At 40.6% G+C, this 18531-nt stretch overlaps 1 protein-coding gene and 1 long non-coding RNA gene across 5 annotated transcripts; one reads left to right on the top strand and one right to left on the bottom strand.

Moving 5' to 3' along the window:
* Positions 1–5215: 5215 nt before the first annotated feature.
* LOC146558416 (uncharacterized) lies at positions 5216–10145 on the top strand. Of its 4 annotated transcripts, XM_085247343.1 has the most exons (6): positions 5216–5459; positions 6227–6331; positions 7087–7111; positions 7201–7227; positions 7319–7485; positions 7710–10145. In XM_085247343.1, the coding sequence occupies exons 1-5, from the start codon at positions 5417–5419 to the stop codon at positions 7443–7445; spliced, it is 327 nt and encodes a 108-aa protein (XP_085103469.1). In that variant the 5' UTR covers positions 5216–5416; the 3' UTR covers positions 7446–7485; positions 7710–10145. The 4 variants fall into 4 exon arrangements, 3 of the variants coding, with proteins under 3 accessions (XP_085103469.1, XP_085103468.1, XP_085103466.1); XM_085247342.1 differs by lacking the exon at positions 7087–7111; XR_014888621.1 differs by lacking the exon at positions 7710–10145 and having other exon boundaries at positions 5217–5459; positions 6227–7111; positions 7319–7410.
* Positions 10146–16724: 6579 nt separating this feature from the next.
* On the bottom strand, positions 16725–18318 carry LOC146558415 (uncharacterized). Its single transcript, XR_014888587.1, has 2 exons — positions 17855–18318; positions 16725–17281 (listed from the first exon to the last, which is right to left on the bottom strand). It is a non-coding gene; the product is annotated as an uncharacterized LOC146558415 (long non-coding RNA).
* Between the last annotated feature and the right edge of the window lie 213 nt (positions 18319–18531).

Here is an 18531-nt window from a genome sequence, read left to right as displayed (position 1 = left end):
ACATGTGTATACTTTGCTAGGAGTGTGTTGGAAATTTGGTAATTGAGTGTTGTGCAGTGAATTGTGCCTACAGTTTTGCAAAGTGTGTGTTACAAAATTGCAAACTGAGTGCAAAGCAGTTTTTGTGCTTTTAGTTTTGCAAACTCAGTGAGTGGTTTTGCTATAAGTCTGAATAGTTTTAGAGATTGTGCTACAGGAATCACAGTTAGGGTTTAAGCATTCAGAAAAAACTGTAAACTGAATGATAAGAGATGCAAATCAAAAATTTTATAGTGACAACATTATGAAAGGCAGTAACTGTGAACGAAACATTTATTTAGATGAAACACTTATTTTGTGTAGTGAAAATGATATTTTGTCATTATGTGTATTGTACTAACACAATTGAAAATATGCTGAAATGTTTGAAAAAGGTGCACTTTTGATGATCTGTTGTGATATAAGTACTAAGAGTTTTGAAAATGTACCAGTTGCTTGTGAAAACTGCGCCAAACCAATTAAAAAAACTGTATTCGTGGTTTTGGTGTAGCGTAGCGTAGGAAACTTCAGGATCTGCCTACGCAGTGAAGACGAGAAGATACATGGACAACAATGATGAGATGATGATGATGATGATGATGATGATGATTATTATTATTATTGTTGTAGCTTATAATAGAAGGTGATCACATGTGGGGTATGAAATGCTTTTTGTTTCAGTCTTTGTGACAGTGGAACTGAATCAGCCTGTTAGAGAAAATGGCCAGATGTGGATGCCCAGATACTTGTACCTCCTCCACCACATCAACATACTCCATATATTTATTATCTTCCGCTTATCTTTACCAGGGTCACAGAGGAGCTGGAGCCTATCCCAGCTATCATAGGGCGAGAGGAGGGGTACAACCCAGAGAGGTCGCCAGTCTTTCGCAGGGGAAACAGAGACAAACAGAGACAAACAGACAATACAGTTTTTGCCCGTTGCTTGAACACTATAAACCCATGCTTAGACTAAAGTAACACAACGTGAAGCTGTTGTTACCATACCTCAAACACATGTACCCCTACCTTAAACAAAAGCGCTGCTTTGCACCCCAGTACCAATTATGCAACACACCTACTCCCTCATGCAACACACATGGTCCTGCATGCTACACTCTATTTCATACATAAGACACTTCGCTCACAAAATGAAATCTCAGGGTGCCATTCGGAAAACACATGTATCCAAAATACAAAACACATCGGGTAATTGCAACCACTCAAATACACACCTGAAGGCACCTACTTGCAAAACCGAACACCAATTAGCCAACTACAAAAAGCCCTCAGCGTAGCCATTCCAAGAACTTTGCAAGCATGGATGGAGGGAGAGCAAGAGGATATTTACCCCGGTGCCTAGCGGGAGAGGACATTGCTTGCGATGTTGATGAGGTCCTGTGGCCAGACCCCAACAGACGGCGGGATCCATGAGCCCACTTATGCACAATTGTCATGGTTTTTTGTGTTTACAGTATAGTGTTTTTTCTATTGCAGTACTATTGTGTTGTTGTTGTTTTATTTGCTGTACCTGTATTCATGGTACTGCAATGTACAGTATTGAGTAGGTCTATTTGCGTTTATGGTTGTTTGGAAATGTGTCTCCTGTAAATGTGCCTTCTGAATAAACAATGGGAATCAAGGACTGCAGTGTTTTATGTACAGCAGACTAGTGTGTTCCCCCTGATCTGTGAGTGTTTGCATATGGTGCAGGTATGTGTCATTTTGTCAACAGAGTTACATTTTGACAAAGGAATGTTAGGTTTTGACAGCAGAGTTTAGGTTTTGGGAGTAGAGTTCCAATTTGGCACAGATGTGAATGGTATATTTCCCAGTGTTGTGTCATGTGTACTTGTGTGTACAGTTTTGGCACAGCGAGCGGGGTTTTGCAAAATGTGTTCAAGCAGTGGGCAAAAACTGTAATATAAGTAAAATCACATCAAACATTTACTTAAATATTTCAAGTGTGAAAGTAGAATATTGTTTCTCATGTTTACATCAGATGAGAAAGATGAAAAACTTTTGTGCTTTTACTTTTTCATTTATTCAGGTGACACAAAAACAACAAAGAATCCAGCCAGAAAAACTGAAATAAGCACAAAATCAGAAACAACCCCAACAATGAAGAGTCCTTCAAAAGCAGGACTGAAGATTAAGCTGGTTGCATAAATATCTGTTTATTTTAAATTTATTTGAGCTTTTGAAATGATATGCAAATGAAAACTCACTTTAACTTTGTATATAAATACTTTTAAATACAAATCATATCACAGAAATTTGCACATTTATTAATAAAATGCTGTTACATTTTTAAAAGAAAGGAATTTACACAGAACAGAAAACTGCAACCAAATAATTTTAATAATCACATTTTTTGTGTTTGACAGATTTTTTGTTTCTTTGAGGTTCATTGTTGTCTCTGTGGGATTAGCAGCGCTTTTAATAACTGCTGCAACAGTCAATATAAGGACAAGACATAAAGGTACATTTAAGATTGAATGATTTTGAATTTTAAAACAAAACTGAAATTGACTTTCTTCTCTCATTTTAGGGAACAAAACTCAGATGGATGAAACCACAGTAAGTACAAATCTCAATAATCCTAAGGTTGTTATTCTGATCTTGTTATTTGATATTGTCATTGACCCATAACTGTGGATGATGATGTAGAAGTGTCTTTGGATAATGGGATTAAATAAACATGAACCAGCTGTCCCTCTCTGAGGGAGTGTTAACAAAAACAAAACTGCCTTCACAGAGACAGTTTTCATCCAGATATAACTGGACTGTGTCTGTTTTCCAGGGACTGAGTTTAAACCCTGCAGAGACTCAGTCTGCTCCTCAAACCAGCTGGGACTCGGTGTGATCACACACTTCACCCAGAGTTTAGACTACTTGTCAAAGTGTGCTCTGTAAATACAAATGTGTGTGACTCACTGTGAGAGCAGACGAGAGATAAGAAAGTTGGACAATGCAAAAATGTGTTTTAGTGCAACTGCAATTTTGTATTTACAGCTCACTTGTTTCAAAATTCCATTTTTTGAATAAATTGTTTGGATGATTGATGTTTGTTTTTTTTAAATAGCCTCATATTTAAATTTGTTTATTGATCTGAAACTTTCACATGTGAAAAACATACAAAAAAAGGAAATAAGGAAGAAGCCAAAGACTTTTTCACTCCACTGTAAATCAAGTAGTTGTAATCTTGAAGGAAGATTTCATGAATGCTGTTTCAGGGTGAAGAGAGTGTCCGTCGAGTTTGAAGCTGGAAATCAAATGGATTATGTTGAAAGTTGTCAGTTTGTCGGCCCCGAAGGAAAAGACTATTTGTGGAGTAAGATGGATAAAGATGGAAATGTGCTAAACAGTGAAAAGAGTGTGTTGGGAAGATGGAACGAGTACTCTGAGGACCTGATGAATGTAAAAAATGAGAGAAAGAGGAGGATGAATGGTCAGTTAAAAGTGTCCAATGTTGGGGAAGTCCTGACGTGAAGGGAGCTTAGGAGCAGTTACAGCAAAGGCAGCATTAATCTGTTTATCAAACATTAGATTAGAGTAAAAAAAAAAACACTCCTAGGTTCCTTGCAAAGGTTTTTATTATTATTATTATGAATTCCTAAAGGGCCAAAGTCACAGCGGTCACAGGGACCAAACACAATCACCTCTGTTTTCTGTTCATTTAGGTTAAGGAAGTTAAAAGCCATCCATGCCATCCTCAACATCCTCCAAACAATCTAGCAAACCCTTCAGACGACTCACAGATTCACGTTTCAGTGGCAGGTAAATCTGTGAGTTGTCTGCATAGCAATGGAATGAGATCCCATGTTTTTCAAAAAATTGAACCCATGGGGAGCATATAAATAGAAAAGAGAACTGGACCAAGATTGGACTCCTTGAGGACCCCACAAGAAAGTGAGGCTTCTGAGGACGATGTTTCCCCCAATCTAACAGAAAAACTTTGGTTGGACAGGTAAGATTTAAACCACTCCAAAGCAGTCCCTTTGATTCTGACACAGTGCTCAAGCCGAGCGATAAGAATCCCATCAAATGCAGCACTGAGGTCTAACAGTATTAAAATGGCAAAATCTCCCAAGTCAGAAAAGTTAAAAGGTCATTAAAAACTTTTACAAGAGCAGTTTCAGTGTTGTGGTGCGTTTTTAAAACCAGACTGAAATACTTCACTAATGCCATTTTTATCTAGAAAGGTCTGGAGCTGAAGAAGGACAACTTTCTTTAGGAATGTCTGGACTGACAACCAAACATATCAAGCTTCTGTGTTTGAGCCAGAGACTGCACTTGTGGGTGAACAATACAAACATTTTATATTTCTTATATCAGTAATGTAACTTGCAACAAAACGTTCTGGGAAGCTTAAACTTAGTTTCAGAATAATTAAATCTGAGACTTTGTTTTATTGAAAAGGTTAATAAAGTTTGAAATTGTATCAAAAATAAAACAAATTATTAAATAACACCGGCTACAATATTGGTAACATATGTGTGTTGTTCAACAGAACTTTTTCCCAGGCTTTTGTTTATATGCTCAGTCGAAAACCACTTTAACATAATTTTCAGCATAATTACTATTTTTTGTGACTATTCAGTACTTGAGTATAATTTATTGAATTATTTAGTAATAAATATGAAGTAAAAAGTTTTGATCACAAATGGGATTTTTCCAAAACTAAGCTTGCTTAATAGTTCTGAACTGTTACTGTAAAGTTTATAATAAAGTCATAATAACCTGATATTTAGAATCTCCATATATCATTTCCTTTATGCTTATATGTTGTCAAACAATGGCAGTAAGAAACATAGTGTTAAAATAGCTCTATATAGCATTATCTAATCTTGAGAAGAGGTCAAAGGTCAGTTATGGGGTCTTGCTATATGCTATGAGACAAACATAGCACAGTTTTAAGTATCATAGTTTCTAGGCTCTAAGGCTTTGTCAGTTTAATAGTGAGCTTTACAAGATTGATTTTCGTGCTAAAAGCTGGCACAGAACTAAGTTCGCTTATGACCACTAGAGCTGGAAACAACCTCAAGCAATCCTAAGGCTAATCAGCACGGCTAGCATTGTTAAATGTTGTCATTGCTAACATATAGCTGTTTAACAGCATAGTGAGTAGCGAGAACGCTAAGTTATTGTTAGCTTTTAAAAGAAAAATGTTGGCAACCGTAACCATGGCCTGCGGAGGGTATATAAATGCTGCACAAGGTTCCATTCGTCCCTTTACACTTGCTATTGGACTTGTTTTGACCTGCTCCAACCTCAGCCTGTGGAAAGTTAAGTTTTCGGGAAAATATTTACTGAAAGCGGATTTGACTTGCTCGCCACAACAAGTACTTCATCTTTGGATTGTTTGTACTTGTTTTTCATACAGCAAAGCCTGAAGATGGCTCGTCGTGGACTCGACAGCCCCCTGGACTTCGCTGCAGGTACTTTTAACATTTCTTCAGTTATTTTAAGAGCTACTAAATGACTGTAATAATTTAATAAGTTCCAGTGTGAATATCAAGTTTTAATGTTATCAAAATATGCTTATTCCAAGATTTTTCCCCGTAAATTGTTTGTATGCTTTAAATTTTCCGGGAGAGGTGTAGAAATTATTAACGACTGGTGTATGAATTTGAAAAAAAAGGTGTTACTTTGATTTGAAGGCTTCAAATTTGACACTTTTTTAATGATTTGGTTAAAAATAGCTTAACGGACTAAAATTTGTAAAATGCCCCAAAATCAGTCTCTGTGGTAACAGCATCTTCAGCATGTCATGACGTCAGAACACACAGGTGTAAACACACCAGATCCCGGTCCCTTCCTAACATCCTGTTCTTCTTGGATCAAAGGCTTTATTGAAATAAACTATAACTTTTCCCCTGCTACAAAACATGATAATAAAAAATAACAAAAATAAATGAATATAAAAAAGAATATGAAAACAGTAATCATAGTACAGTAGTAATAATGGTATCCTTATGTTATGCCACTACTATATCTTATTATATAGCAGTTAATGATGTGAACTTAGTTGACTTAGCTGTTTTTTGCTTGCATGAACAAGTAGAAGTGTCATTCAGTCTGACATAAATGTAGCCTAAAATGCTTTTCTCTCATCGTCTGCTCAAACTAACAGATGTAGCTCTGTTCCTTTAGCACTTGATGTTTATTACATTCTTAATGTTATTTTAAACTTGTTTCCTCACAGGTCGTCTCGACTACGTGGTTGAGCGTCCTGCAGAAGAAGGCCTTCCAGAGGTCATCAGGATCCTGGATGACTCTGATACCGAGCGTGTCAGTGAAGGTGAGTATGGTGAGTATATCCCTCTCCCATCCTCACCCTCTTCTCCTGAAGCACAGGATCCTGATGACAGTGAAGAGGAAGGTGAGTACCCTCCCTACATACCTGAGGACGTCGAAGAGGTGAGTGAAGACACTGACAATTCCTCTGACTGGAACAACTCAGAAGAGTGGGCCGATTGGCCTAGTGACGACTCGGGGTATGACACCATGGATGAGAGAGCTGATTCCCCTCTCATCCAGGAGCTCCCTCCAGAGCCGTTTTGGCACGATTGGCAACATCCTATTGCTCCAGGTGCTGCCCCGTTCGCCATGCCGCCTTTCGGCCAGGCCAACGCCCCACTCTTCCCGGTTGGTGATCCTTTAGCTTCTCCTGCTTCCTCTGCTCCTCCCTCAGCTGCTTCCTCTCCTGCTCCCTTAGCTGCTTCCTCCCCTGCTCCCTCAGCTCCTTCCTCTCCTGCTCCTTCTTCCGCTACTCTCTCAGCTTCTCCTTCAACCTCAGCTCTCACCTCCTCAGCAAAGAGAAGCGGAGACGACACCTGCACTGATGAGGTAAGTGCAAAGAGGTGCAAGGTAAGTGATGACACGTTTTATGGCCCTTCAACATCCTCGGGTTCTGTTGGTGTCAGACGCTTCTGGGAAAGGCCTTTTAACCTTTCACTTGATGACAGCGATTCTGACTAGATTATGTTAGAACTTGTTTTTAAGCTTTAAATGTTTAAGTTGGCCTTTGCAGTGTTTGTAAATGACTAACATTTTTTTCTCAAGCTCTAGCTCACCATGCAGGACAAAGGTAAGTCCGTACTTAATGTCAACACAAATAAGTAGAAAAGGTTTAAAATGATGTCGTGAACTGACTGTAGTCTCTTGTTTTTACATAAGGTATAGCCTGTGGCTCAGGGATCAGAGGTAAGGTAAAAACACATAACAGAAGAAAAGTAAAGTGAACAACTCTGTGATCTGTGAATTCATGCTTTTCTCTTTGTCTTTTTGTCTTCAGGTGCTTTACACTTGTCCTCTCCCAGCATTCAGCACTTCAGACACTCAACGCCCAGGACGGAGCTAACACAGAGAGATACTCCACCCAGAAGACAGCCTTACCCCAACCCGATGAGAAGGATGGATGACCAAATGACAAACTGGAGAGTGGTGCTGTGTTCCAGCTATGTAAGTTATCACCTCACATTGGCTACAAACTGTCTTGAAGACTAAATCCTTCCAATAGCTGGTGTAAATCATCGTCCTACAGTACTGTAGGTTTAAGTTTAGTTATAGTTATTGTGTGTATATGTTGAGTTTAAAATTGCATTTTAACAACATGCTGCAGCTACCAACAATGGAAATGCTGTTTTGTGTTAAAATGACGTCTTTCTCGTGTTATTGCTTTGCAGGGCAGCTGAGAGTGGACAGAGCTGCACAGAGGACCAAAGATCCACTCTCAGCACTTCATACCTGACTGGCCACAGCACCACCCCTCTTCACCCAGGGTGAGGAGGGCCCTGACCCCACCTGCACAGAGGGAGTTGTGAACATGCACTTCTGTGTCGGTGGGTTTAGGAGCCTCCTCACACTCACACGGATGAAGACTGTCACTGGAAGATGTCTCCATTGCATCAGCAGGACGTAAGCATTTGTATAATATTACAGTTTGTGATGTTTTATACATGTGTTTATTGCTTCACTTCAAACTAGGAGATATAAAATAAACCAGTTTTCATAATATTTTCTGTGTATTTAGTTGTTTTCTTAATAAGTTATTTGGAACATCATTGCAACCTGTCAGCTTTTTATTGGGGATTTATAAAGTTGCTGGTGGCTCAAGTGTGTACAGTGGGGTGTTGTTTTTGTCACATGGTAAAAGTGACCTCATAGGGAGCAAAAAGAACAACTGAACAATTTGGGGATTCACAGACTTTGGTAATCATTAAAAGATGAAGAAAAATAGTTTTATGTGATCAGTTTTAAGTAGTGAGCAGCAATTTAATCAAATGCTGGGATGAAATGGGACAAAAGGGTCATGTGACAGCCACATTAGTTCCCTTCCCTCGTTTAACAATGTGTAAGCAGACTGCTTTAACCTGCAATTTACTGCATGTTATTAGGCTGCATGGTACAACCACAGTCTGCTAACCACCTGTGGTGAGCGAAGGTTTTGAGGCATTGTTCGAACTACTGATGAAGCTTTATCAATGCTTGTTAAGTTTCCCAACCACATTTCATCCCGATGGTCCAAGGCTTACATCTTTATGCTCACAAACGTGCTTCTGTAATTAACCAGTAACAAATGTATTACTTTAAGTTACAGTGTGAGGGGCACTGATGAACATAAATTAGATTTAACTTGATTATGTGTTTAGGTCAAGAGACACAGACCTTCATCTGTAAGAGGCTTTTCTTAAATGTCTGATCACGATGTTTGTGTTTGTCTGCAGCATCACTGCAGCAGAGAGGGTATAACACAAGGCCACAGTCACGTGGTATTCTGTCCTGCTATTAAGTGAATAAAATACTGAAACTCTGGCAGTAGACTGGAGCGAGGCAAAGAGTATGTAAAGGGACAATAAGAGGAAATGATGGGAGAAAAAAAAAAACAAAAAAAAACATACATGTCTGAGAAACAAAGGAAGAAGAAAAATAAAAAAAATGGTGGAAAAAAGGATTAGAGCCTAAATTCTAAAGCTGCAGCTTTGCATGCTGGCAGCTCCAAGATCTCACTGACATGTAATCATAGACTGAATAAACATAGGCCAGTGTGATGTCATTGATTTGTAGACTTTAATTTGTAACAAAGGGCAACCTCTGGGTACACACGACACAACACTGGGAAATATACCATTCACATCTGTGCCAAATTGAAACTCTCAAAACCTAAACTCTGCTGTCAAAACCTAACATTCCTTTGTCAAAATGTAACTGTTGACAAAATGACACATACTTGCATCATATGCAAACACTTACAGATCAGGGGGAGCACACTAGTCTACTTTATATAAAACACTGCAGTCTTTCATTGTTTATTCAGAAGGCATATTTTCAGGAGACACATTTTCAAACAACCAAAAACAACAAATAGGCCTACTCAGTATTGTACATTGCAGTACCATGAGAATGGGTGAATGACTGAATGTAGTGTAAAGCACTTTGGGGTCTTTAGGGACTGAGTAAAGCGCTATACAAATGCAGGCCATTTACCATGAATTCAGAGAAAGCAAAAAAAAAACCAAAAAACACCATAATACAGTAATAGAAAAAACACCATACTGTAAACACAAAAAATCATGACAATTGTGCATACGTGGGCTCATGGATCCCGCCGTCTGTTGGCGTCTGGCCACAGGACCTCATCGACATCGCAAGCAATGTCTTCTCTCGCTAGGCACCGGGGAAAATATCCTCTTGCATGTCGAAACCATCCATGGATTGCTGTCACCTGAATGTCGCCGCAGGCCTGTTCCATTGCCTGCAGAAGAGGCATGCGGGCATGTGGTTGGCGGTCATATACACGCCATCTCCAAGCCGAAAAAAATTCCTGTATAGGGTTTAAAAATGGTGAGTAAGGGGCAAGTATACCACTTCAAGTTGGTTGTGGTTGGAGAACCAGGCCTGGACCAGAGCAGCCTGATGGAAACAAACCTGGGCTGATCTGGTCTGTTCTGTACAACTATGTTATGGAGAGCATCTAGAAATGTGAGTATATGTTGGCTGTTGTATGGACCTAGTTTTGCATGATGATGCAGAAGCCCTCGAAGGCTTATGGCGGCACACAATGTGACATTTCCCCTGCGCTGCCCTGGGACGTGCACAATTGCCTTTGACCAATGACATTACGACCCCGTCGTCTTGTTTTGCACAGGTCGAATCCAGCTTCATCAATGAAAATGAATTCATGAGGCTGTGCAACTCCATCCATGGCCAAGAGAACATATTACTGTACTACAGTGCTACACATACAGAACCCCATCACACAGGTACCTGTGTAGCTCTCAGAATGGATCCATGTGGTACTGATATGGTACATATTCAGCTGCTACTGGATTTCACCAATACTGTATTGTACATGTAAAGGACAGTTACACTTACCCGTACATATTCAGCTCAAAGTCCTTTGACCCTGTCACTGTTCCTCTCAAATGGGACTCTGTAGAGCTGCTTCATGGTGATGCTGTGTTTACCCAAGATGCGTCTGATGGTGGTGATGCTCACATGGTTTATGCTGTTGAACACTTGCCTGTCTGCAAGTATTTGCTTTCGTAGCTGGTGGAGACGGATGGCATTGTCTGCCCTCACTAGGTCCACAACGGCAAGTTCCTGCTGTTGTGTGAACAGGCGTTGGCGTCCTCCCCCAGAAGGTCTTCGAGTCAGTCTAGAGAAATACAACCACATATTGTCATCGCTTTGCTTATTTTTCTTACAGTACTTTACTGTATGTACTGTGTCATCCACTGTACTTCAATATAAGTAATCATGCTATGTTTCACAGAAACTACCACTTTGGCTGCAAAAGGAGCCTTAGCACCCTGCAATACCCTGTACACTTGATATGGTAATGGTATATACTGTAGAACAGTGCTATAAAAACCATCTGAGTGGAGTAGAAGGTAGAGAGGTGAAGACAGACCTGTTTTCTAGTCGGAATGTTCTTATTACAGATGCCACTGTGAAGCAGCTTAGATGTGGGTGGACTCTCTGCCCAGCTTCCCTCATAGTCAGGCCATGGTTGATGACATGGTCCACCAAAGTTGCTCTTATATCATCAGAAATATGGGTCCGTGCATGGCCTCTTCGACTTCGACTTCGACATCGACCTGCTCCTCCTCCTCCTGCTCTCCCTCCATCCATGCTTGCAAAGTTCTTGAATTGGCTAAACTGAGGGCTTTTTGTAGTTGGCTAATTGGTGTTCAGTTTTACAAGTAAGTGCCTTCAGGTGTGTATTTGAGTGGTTGCAATTACCCGATGTGTTTTGTATTTTGGGTACATGTGTTTTCCAAATGGCACCCTGAAATTTCATTTTGTGAACAAAGTGTCTTATGTATGAAATAGAGTGTAGCATGCAGGACCATGTGTGTTGCATAAAGGAGTAAGTGTGTTGCATAATTGCAACTAGGGTGCAAAGCAGCGCTTTTGTTTAAGGTAGGGGTACATGTGTTTGAGGTATGGTAACAAAAGCTTCAAGTTGTGTTACTTTAGTCTAAGCATGGGTTTGTAGTGTTCAAGCAACGGGCAAAAACTGTAATATCTCAAAAAGTATGAAAGGTATGACCACCAAAAGATACAGCTGGCATTAGCACAGGGAGCAGAACAGATTCAAGTTTAAATGGTGGAAATCGGCTGAAAACGGAGGGAGTAGTTAACCAGCAAAGGTCGGAGCAACTAGAATAAGGTAGAATAAAGTTTAAAGAGAAACAGGATCTCAATAGTGTGAATTCACACAATAAACAGAGGAGACAGTTTTCTGGTTGTATGAATCTCAAACATACTGGTTCCAGTCTGAGTACATATACTGGGTAAGTGACCTGGAAACTTACTGGAAGGTGACTCTAACGCATGATAGGTGGAGCAACATGTGAAACCACAGCCCCTAAATGTTTGTTTACACTGTCTTCTTGAAATATCTACTTGTGTGATTGTGTCTTAAAAATGTTCTGTGTCTTTAAAACAGAGAAACCTCTGCTTTTATATGAACTTTTCAGACGACTAAAAAGGACGATAACTAAAAGGTGTTTCTCGTAGTTCTGTCAGTCTGTGATAAATATCTTATAAAAATCATTGATGTGTCACAGCTGTGGCTGTCAAAAATGATCTTAAATAAATACAATGAACTTTGCAAATTCTTCTTTAAGCTGACTGTCCAGAGATAAGCTATCAAACCTGTGATCGATCAATATGCCAGATCTACAAGTTTTTTAACTGAAGGAAAAAAGTGTGTGACTGAGGAAAGTTAGTTTTGCAAAACACCCCAAAAACACATTTTCAAGAAAATGATAAAAGGAATCTTGAGTCTATGTAAACCTGTTTAGAGCAGATGGTTTACTTTATTTTTACAAACATATAAACTTCATAGAAAAAGTAAGGAAACTTATATTTGGACAATCAGTTCTTTGCTGTCGCACTTCTTGGCAAAAAATCTTATGCTACTGGAAAGTGTTGGGTCTGCGCTTCCACAGGCCCCGCTGCTTTAGAGACTTATTCCCGTTAATGAAACAAGACGAACAGCTCAACCGGTTTTTCACATGCTAGCAAGGGAAGGATCTCAGAGCAGCCCCTCTGCCCTCGGTGTCAGACCACTACGAAGAACCATCACGCCACAGCAGCCTTTTATTTCTGTGACACACAGTTTACACAAACACCCATTATAAAAAAAAACCTGTGGTTATAAAAGATAAGGCACTTTCATGTATACTTTCAGTTATCTCCTAAAAGCAGGAAAAGTTGATTTCAATCAATAAGAGACCCTCTGACTGAACTGTGCTTTATTTTAGGTCCCCTTCAGATATGCGATAACATGCTAAATGAAATATAACTCTCCAAATGATGCTATAATTGACTCTTGCACACAGGATGTAGGGAAGAAAAGTATTTAAACTTCAGTTTCACGTGGTTATTGCTTCAAGAACGTAAAATATGATTTTGTGAGTTTGAAAACACATAACATTGTGTGCTAAAATCCTTCAATTCAGAGCCTGGAGACATGCTTACAGCTGAGTTTTACTAAAGACATTGCCCATATTAGGAAAGAGACATGTGTTTGGCTTCACTGATTATGTAATTTTCTGGCCCTCTTTCAATGTGACAAATCAAATACAGTCCACTCCGGAGCTGCAGACATTTCACAACTCAGAAACCACAACCGAAAAAAAATCTGCTTGATTTATTTATGCACTTTGTAAAAGACATGATCCACTTTGTCTGACTTTCATTATCTGTATCATTATTATATTATATGTAAACAAGGAAAGCTTTCCCCTCATAGACATAGAAGTACTCCTGATAATTTTATCACAGCTGTGGTAATGTAAGCCACAGCTGGCCAAACAACATGCTAACATGTGAAAAGGAGAATCCACGTCTTCATACACTGAACAAAAATATAAACGCAACACTTTTGTTTTTGCTCCCATTCCCCATGGGATGTACGTAGAGACCTAAAATTCATTCCAGATACACAATATAACCATCCCTCCCAAACAGTGGTCACAAATCAGTCCAAATGTGTGGTAGTGGGCACATCTGCTATATTGAGATAATCCATCCCACCTCACAGGTGTGCCACATCAGGATGCTGATCTGACATCATGAGTAGTGCACAGGTGTACCTCAGACTGCCCACAACAAAAGGCCACCCTGGAATGTGCAGTTTTGTCTCACAGCAAAATGCCACAGATGCCACAAGCAATGAGGGAGCGTGCAATTGGCATGCTGACAGCAGGAATGTCAACCAGATCTGTCGCCCGTGCATTGAATGTTCATTTCTCAACCATAAGCCGTCTCCACAGGCGTTTCAGAGAATATGGCAGCACATCCAACTGGCCTCACAACCGCAGACCTCGTGTAACCACACCAGCCCAGGACCTCCACATCCAGCAGGTTCACCTCGAAGATCGTCTGAGACCAGCCACCCAGACAGCTGCTGGAACAATTGGTTTGCACAACCAAACAATTTCTGCACAAACTGTCAGAAACCGTCTCAGGGACGCTCAACTGCATGCCCGTCGTCCTCATCGGGGTCTTGACCTGACTCCAGCTCGTCGCCGTAGCAGACTTGTGTGGGCAAATGCTCACATTCGATGGCGTCTGGCACGTTGGAGAGGTGTGTGCTTCACGGATGAATCATGGTTCACATTGTTCAGGGCAGATGGCAGCTGAGAATGTCCCAGTTCTTGCGTGGCCAGCATACTCACCGGACATGTCACCCATTGAGCATGTTCGGGATGTGCTTGACCGGCGTATACGACAGCGTGTACCAGTTCCCACGAATATCCAACAACCTCGCACAGCCATTGAAGTGGAGTGGACCAACATTCCACAGGCCACAATTGACAATCTGATAGACTCCATGCGACGATGTGTTGCACTGCATGAGGCAAATGGTGGTCACACCAGATACTGACCGGTTCTGGGTCCCCAGACCCCCAATAGCGCAAAAAACTGCACATTCCAGGGTGGCCTTTTGTTGTGGGCAGTCTGAGGTACACCTGTGCACTACTCATGATGTCAGATCAGCATCCTGATGTGGCACACCTGCGAGGTGGGGTGGATTATCTCAATATAGCAGATGTGCCCACTACCACACATTTGGACTGATTTGTGACCACTGTTTGGGAGGGATGGTTATATTGTGTATCTGGAATGAATTTTAGGTCTCTACGTCCATCCCATGGGGAATAGGAGCAGTAACAAAGGTGTTGCGTTTATATTTTTGTTGAGTGTATATAAATTAAAGTTGAAAATAAAATAACTGTACAACAAAATACACAATATAGAACTATATAAGAATGTATGAAGAAATCTAAATATAAATAAATATATACACAATAACAGCAGCTGTACAAGTATTAACCGGAAATGAAGAATATAGTGACCAGTGTTGTGCAAAACCAAAGTCCAGAAAGTCCAGTGTGTGTGTAAGAACCACATGTGTGGGTCAGTACTGTGTGGTGGTGTGATTGAGAGACCGTATCGCCTGCGGGAAGAAGCTCCTCCTCAGTCTCTCTGTGTTGGTCTTCAGGGAGCAGAATCGCTTTCCTGACCTCAACAGAGAGAACAGTCTGTTGTTGGGATGGCTGAGGTCCTTCACCATCTTCCTGGCCTTGGTCCAGCACCGCCTGCTGTAGATTGAGTGCAGGTCAGGGAGCTCGGAGCGGATGGTGCGCTCAGCTGACCGCACAACCCTCTGTAGAGCTCGTCTGTCCTGCATGGTGCTGTTCCCGAACCAGGTTAAGATGTTTCCCGCCAGGATGCTCTCTATGGTGCACGAGTAAAAGTTCCTGAGCACCTTGGAGGGCAGTTGGAAGTCTCTCAAGCGTCTGAGGTGGTAGAGACGCTGTCGGGCCTTTTTCACCACGGTGTTGATGTGACAGGACCATGACAGGTCCTGCGTGATGTGAACTCCGAGGTATTTGAAGCTGTCCACTCTCTCCACTGGGCACTCGTTGATGACGGGGGTCTGGTAGTTCCTCTCCTGCTTAGTGCTGAAGTCCACTATCAGCTCCTTTGTCTTACTGACGTTTAGAAGGAGGTTGTTCCTCTGGCACCAGTTCTCCAGATTCCTAATCTCCTTCAGGTAGGCCGTCTCGTTGTTATCAGAGATCAGGCCCACCACGACGGTGTCGTCAGCAAACTTGATGATGGTGGTGGAGCTGGTAGTGGCCACACAGTCATATGTGTACAAAGAGTACAGCAGGGGGCTCAGAACACACCCCTGGGGGGCTCCAGTGCTGAGAGTGGTGGAGGCTGAGACATGTCCGCCCATCCTTACTGCCTGTGGTCTGCCAGTTAGGAAGTTGGAGATCCACTGACACATAGATGAGCTGAGTCCCAGATGCTCCAGCTTGGTGGTGAGTGTGGAGGGAATTATGGTATTAAATGCAGAGCTGTAGTCTATGAAGAGCATTTTAACATAATTCCCCCTTCTAGTGTCCAAGTGAGTGAGTGATGTGTGGAGGAGATGAGAGATGGCATCGTCTGTGGAACGATTTGGACGGTAAGCGAACTGTAGTGGGTCCAGTGTGTCTGGTAGTGAAGAAATGATGAAGTCTCTGACCAGGCGTTCAAAGCACTTCATCACTACTGAGGTGAGGGCTACAGGGCGATAGTCATTGAGAGAAGCAGGGTGGAGTTTCTTCGGGACAGGAACAATGATGGACTCTTTGAAGCATGTGGGGATCACCGACTGAGATAAAGAGATGTTGAATATCTCAGTGAATATCTAATTTGTGCTTTGGACTGTCACCAGATTTCTTCTAGAAGTTTCTTGCCAGTCAGCAACTATCTTGGCAACACCACTTGAGTTTGTGTGTTGCATGCTAACATCCTTATCATATGTGTAATAATACTAAAGCGTCATCTTATGCACACACAAAAAACAAATATGGCTCCTTCGTGCAGGGTTTTCTGGTATGTTCATTTATGCTTCCCAATTTAAAAAAAAAGAAAAAAAAAAAGAAAAAGCAAAGTTCTTGCTTCTCAGCCACTGCGGCCACATCCTCACCGTTTTTTAGGCAGTTATATAAACATACTGGGAGTGAGTCATAAGCTTAAATACAATAGTTGAAGGAACAAAAACTTAATGTTTAAAAATACCAGTCAAATCTGATTAAAGTAAATAAATAAGAAGTATACAATGTAGTTTTAAGACTTCTCAATGTTTCGTAACATTAATGTTCTATGAACTCGTGAGTCCAGAAATCTGAATGTCATGAAAAGTATTTATTATTCGTGTATTATTATTTTACAATACAAGGTTGTTTTTTTCCTGATACTTCATGCAAACCACATTTCTCCAGGCCTGTCCTAATCAGCTTACTCAGTATCACTAGATCCAATGCTGCTCCTCCAGCAGAGCACACAAAAGTAGGAGAGACCAGAGATGCCATGGCTTAGTTAGGAGACTGTTTGCTTCAAGGCCACTAGAGGGTGCTGCCATAAAACTACAATAAATGAATTGACCTTTTGACCTGCTCACACTCTTTTATGCAAAACCCTGTTGATGTTACACACACACACACACACACACACAAAGAGATTCTAGGTCTCACCAACCGTGGGCAAAAAGATGACAGTCAATAAAATTCTAAAATTTTATTTATAAACACAATGAATAGTAGTTAGAAGTCCAGTGTCCCATTTAGGTACAAAGTAAAAACACACAGTCCAAGGCCAGAGCCAGCTATGCCACAAAGCCAGTTGCACTCCACACGTTGTTCACTTCAACAGGGGTAGCAATTGTCCTCTGAGACCCACCACCCTGTAAGTAGAAAGCCTGCACAGAGCGACAAAATAAGACAATTCACTATATAATTCACAGCCCATCCATCCCAAACATATCAGATCATTAGAGGTTTTGTCACATTACATACCTGCACTGAGAGACAAAATAACACAGCAGTGTTTGTAATGTGGGCTATAAGTAGACTAGCATATCAGTGCAATCAATTACACCTGCCTCCAATTAGTCCAGCCCTTTTACAGTCATTGACTGGGTGAGAAAACACGAGCAAATCAACCCAAGAGACAAGCAGGAAGACTCTCTGAAGGCTCCTGTGGCTGCACAGGCAGTCTTACAATTACGAGGTTGGAGAGTTGTTGTTTCAAAATGTTCACACTGATTTCACATGCTCATTAACTCACAACCAGCTGACCATATATATTTCTGCTGCTGAGCTGCTTTTTGATGGAGATTTTCTGAATTTATTTTGCTACCATAAGAGCAGACTCCATGCTGAAAGCATGTGCACTGTCACTTGCAATGAGTGGCACTAATGACGCTAAATTTAATTACAGGTCATGGACAGCCTTCATAAATGCTCATATTACTCACCCACACTGAATTCCAGCACAGGTTCATCTGGGTCCTGACTATTTCCTGCAAAGTAACACAAACGTCATCAGAACATTAAGTCAGAGAAACAACATTTGGAGCTTTTGTACATGATAAATTATACTGCAGTAGTAAAACAAAGTCAAGCAGCAGTACATTTATTAAAATCACCTTCAGCTGTAATATTTAAACTGATTTAGTGTCAATTTAGATTATGTTTAGATTAAAATGAAACTAGTACCCTTGTAATGTCTTTTTAAATTAGAGGTAAATATTTGTATATTTTTTACATAATATAATTATATTTACTGGATTTTCTCTCTATTGTAGTTTAGTATTATAGTTATTACTTGTTTTTTATTGACTTGTCTTGTTTTTACAATGATTTGCTCTGAATGCAGCCTTTAAAGAAAAGACTATCTGTTCAGTAACTATCCATCAGACTGGGTCCATGTTACCAGCCAAATGGGTAATAATTAAATTAAGTTTTGAATTACGTATATTTGGGTGTTTAGGTGACACTTTTGCAAAAAATATATATATAATTAGGTTTAAAAGAACTAAACATGTATGTATTTAAAAACAATAAGTGTGTTAGAATTACTACAGCAACAGCTTGTAGCTCACTGTACTATTTTTGAGCACAACTTTGGTGCTTTTGCCTCATTTTTAAATCA

The sequence above is a fragment of the Mchenga conophoros genome, linkage group LG15, assembly GCF_057382185.1.
Source record: "Mchenga conophoros isolate Kocher_MC1m ecotype Shallow Benthic linkage group LG15, M_conophoros_male_GT1.1, whole genome shotgun sequence".
NCBI lineage: Eukaryota > Metazoa > Chordata > Actinopteri > Cichliformes > Cichlidae > Mchenga > Mchenga conophoros.
This window is presented reverse-complemented; position numbering and strand designations above follow the sequence as displayed.